Source organism: Sinocyclocheilus grahami, unplaced genomic scaffold, assembly GCF_001515645.1.
Source record: "Sinocyclocheilus grahami isolate Dianchi unplaced genomic scaffold, SAMN03320097.WGS_v1.1 scaffold2914.1, whole genome shotgun sequence".
In the NCBI taxonomy this organism is placed as follows: Eukaryota; Metazoa; Chordata; class Actinopteri; order Cypriniformes; family Cyprinidae; genus Sinocyclocheilus; species Sinocyclocheilus grahami.
The window spans coordinates 48,148-51,979 of record NW_015508089.1 but is presented as its reverse complement, the minus strand read 5'-3'; the positions used below and the strand labels follow the sequence as shown (position 1 = coordinate 51,979).

Below are 3,832 nucleotides of genomic sequence, written 5' to 3'. Positions count from 1 at the left end.
TTTTTTTTTAGCCTCTCTTTACTAAATGTCATGTGTGGCAATATCATGTTTGTGTTTTAAACTCTTCAATGTGTGTCAATTTGTTGTATTACACTGAATATTCTTCTGCTTGCTTACAATAACCACACTCTGAGAATGCCATTAAATACCTAAATTAAGTCAATACAGATATCGCTATTTGTTTTAGAAGTTTTTTGAATTTATATACACTAACATTCAAAAGTTTGATGTCAATAAGATTTTTTTAAGATTACTTTTATTCAGCAGGGATTAAATTGATCAAAAGCAACAGTAAAAACATGCATAATGTTACAGAATATTTATATTTCAAATAAATGCTGAGCTTTCTATTCAGAAAAAGAATCCTGAAAAAAAAAGTTTTTTTTGGTGGTTCAATGTGACATTTAAGACTGAAGTAATAACTGCTGAAAATTTAGATTTGACATCACAGTTTTAAAATATAAACATCACGTTTTAAAATATATTATAGGAAACCGTTATTTTAAATTGTAAAATATATTCCACAATATTACTGTTATAACTGTATTTTTGATTAAATAAATGTAGCCTTGGTGAGAGTTCATGAGACTTTCAAAAATAAAAAAATCTTACCGACCCCAAAATTTTGAATAGTAGTGTATAATGTCTCCTGTCCTTTGTTTTAACAAAAGTTTATTTCCTATATATTGCACTTTTGGATATTTTTCACTCGCTTATTTTCTTACCTGGCCTCTCGTGGAAACACTTAAATTATTATTAATTAAATAATAAGCCCTTAAAAACCATAGTTCCCTCAGGATTGTTATTGCCATCTGGAATGTTTGGGAATACTGTACTCCTGTCAATGGGAATAATGGGATGTACCTGGAATCTGGGCCTTGTTCCATTAATGCTGCTAAATTAATTGGCCGTTATTTTGCTGTAGATACCTTAGAGAGAACCAAACTCAGCCATTTCAGACTCTAGTGGATGGCAGGTATGAAATAGTTCCAAATGACGAATCCAAACATATTTCCCTTGATTCCTGTTTGTTTATCAAGACTGACACTGCTTTGGAGTATAGAATCTTTTCCTCACTCTTGAATGCTGTGATTTCCAGAATGTGGTTTTCTTTTTGTCAGTAATTAGTACTTAGGAATATTAGGGTGATGTTATGACTTCATGTTCGCTTATGTCTCTGTTCTTTGAGCAGGCGCAGTGTGCCATTGATCCGTCCCCACTCTTGGCACCTGGCGAAGCTGTCAGAGGCACTCTGCACTACGGGCACTGGTGACCCCTCAGATGGCCCCCCGGCTATGCAGCTCCACTTCACACCTCTCAGTGTACCGTGGCACTCCGGAGGTGACAATAGGTTGGTATAATAGTCATCATACAGATGATGTATTTAAGTAAACATACCTTTCTCTGTATAATGATTTGTTTCTTTTTAGCATTTCAGTGTTGCAATGTTCAGTGTAACGCGCATTATACTAATAGCTTTAACAGATCTTTGTGTGTCGACAGGAGAGAGAGATAGATCTCATTGTTGAATTAGGGAATTTTGCTTCCAGCAAATTTCACAAGGAAAACAATCAGAGAGGAAGCTGGTGATCTCACATCTTATGTCAACATGTGGCTCACCGGATGCCACCACAATTTTCAGACGTATGACTCAGACATTCTTAACAGATCACCAGCAAAGTGACCAAAAACACACAAGAAAACCTGCAGTACAAAACATAGCACTGACCTGAGGGACTAATCTTTAACTTTCAACTTCAACATTAATGTTTGTTTTGGGGGGACTTGTTCTTTAGTGTCTTTCCGCTGAAACTGTGAAACCTAATCATAACACCTGTAACACAAAATGAAAAGGCCTACATAATTATCAAATTCAAATAAAATATTTATAAAACTAATAATCTGAGATAGACACAAATATTTAGCACATACAGATTTGTTTGTTTATTTATGCTGAGTGTCTTTTTATTTTAGTTAATTGAAAATGAGGCTTAAAATAGGTCTACACTGTTGTGAGTTATTTTTAGTTATTTTTTATTTTTATTATTGAATGTAGTTCTTTTTAGTTTTTTTTTTATTGAATAGAATAATCTAATTGTGATTTCAAAATACTTCCTTAAAGTCAATGCCATCTTGCATTATAAGTGTGGCAAGAGACACTTTGTAGACTTTTTAGGAAGCTTTTGCTACAGGAATTTTACAAGCCAAATGCAAATTTAAAAATAGTACTTCATAATTTGATATTGAAATTCTAAGTTGGCATTAAATAGTGTAAATTTTTTTTGGTACTTTTTGTAGGCAATCTTTGAAATCCTTATGGTGATTGTCACATCATCTAACTTGGTTCACTTCTGTTTTGTTGTGCAGTGAGCTGTCAATGCAGTGGGGCCATATCTCCAGGCACTACAGCACAGACCGCAGTAGCTCAATAGGAAGTATGGAGAGTCTGGAGAATCCTCCCAACCAGGGTTACTATGACAGTCAGCTCTCTCCCATTGATCCTGTCATCTTCAACAACAAACGCGACTCCGCTTACAGCTCATTCTCAGCCAGCTCAAACACATCCGATTACACTGTCCCTGTCAAGCCTGAGGATACCAACTCTATGGACAGTCTGCTCCAGGGTTTTGGTTCTTCCTGCAGGTATCCAGACAGAGGCAAACATTGTGCCTCCAGTGGCCATGGAAACCAGCGGGAAGAGCGTGAACACTCCAAGATACTGTCTGACAGAACTGATTCTAAAGTCCGACCGTCATCCTACAGCTGCGAGGAGGAAAACTGTGCGCCACCGCAGCCACCCATGAGGAAGGACAGTTTTAGGGCTACTAGAGGCCAACCAACAGATAAACGCTGTGTGTCTGCTCCTGTAGGCATCCCAAGTGTAACCAGCTGCATGGTTGAAGATCAATCCCAAATCCAGGAAGTTTTGACTGGCAATGTTTATTTGAATGGAACACAAGACAATGAGCAAGAACATAAAAGATGCACCATTGAACCTTATTACACCTTCAACTCTAAGAGAGACTCTGATGGAGATAGCAAGGCAACTGACCATGAGAAAAAACACTTGGAGAACTATTCAGAAACTGTGGTGGTGTCTACACCTTCTCTTAGTCCCTTTTCACAAAGGAATAGGGATGAGAACTTTGATACCCAACTCCAACCAGAACGTAATATCCAGTCAGCAATGCATAGAAACAGTGCACCTGAGAAACTTCTAGCTTCTCAGCTGTGTATGATGGATTTTTCTGGTGACAAAAGGGATAATCGTGCATCTCCAACTTGTCAGTGGTCACAGTCACCTCTTTATCTGAGTGATACTAGTCCAAATACAGCCCAGGGCAAGTGGGGAGCAAGTAGATGTTCCACACCTGGTTCGGTGGCAACTTCCGAACTTGAGGATCCCAGGTTAGAAGAGGATCATCTTGATTCTAGACAGAATCTCTGGGGGCAGCCTATTAATGTCTCTGGAAATCCCATGGAGAATGGGTTCTCCACCGCTAACTCTCAGACCAGTGAGAAGAACTTTGGGTCTGTATGTGCTGGCATGTGTGTGGACACTCACCTGAATGAGAACGGAGGAGAAGTGAGGGTAGACGATGGCAGCATCACAAAGCAGTCGCAGAAACGGCAGTTCCGTAGCAGCAAATCGCGTCGTAGAAGTGAGCGTTTTGCAACAAACCTCAGAAATGAGATCCAAAGGAAGAAGGCCCAGCTGCAGAAGAGTAGAAACCCATGTGGTGAGGAGACTGTGGAAGAAGAGGTTGCAGATCTCAACATGGAGGCAGTAGCTCCTCCAGAGCTCCATCAACCCAGAGCCCAAACCTTGTCA

General features: G+C 39.0%; 1 protein-coding gene across 1 annotated transcript in view; it reads left to right on the top strand.

The window, feature by feature from the left end:
- The window catches only part of LOC107575805 (protein Shroom4-like), a 9,722-nt gene that overhangs the window by 4,885 nt on the left and 1,005 nt on the right, over positions 1 to 3,832 (top strand). Inside the window, exons 2-3 of the mRNA XM_016262136.1 lie at positions 1,193 to 1,351; positions 2,368 to 3,828. Of these exons, the coding sequence (XP_016117622.1) occupies positions 1,193 to 1,351; positions 2,368 to 3,828 (1,620 nt within the window). The remainder of the gene's footprint in view (positions 1 to 1,192; positions 1,352 to 2,367; positions 3,829 to 3,832) is intronic.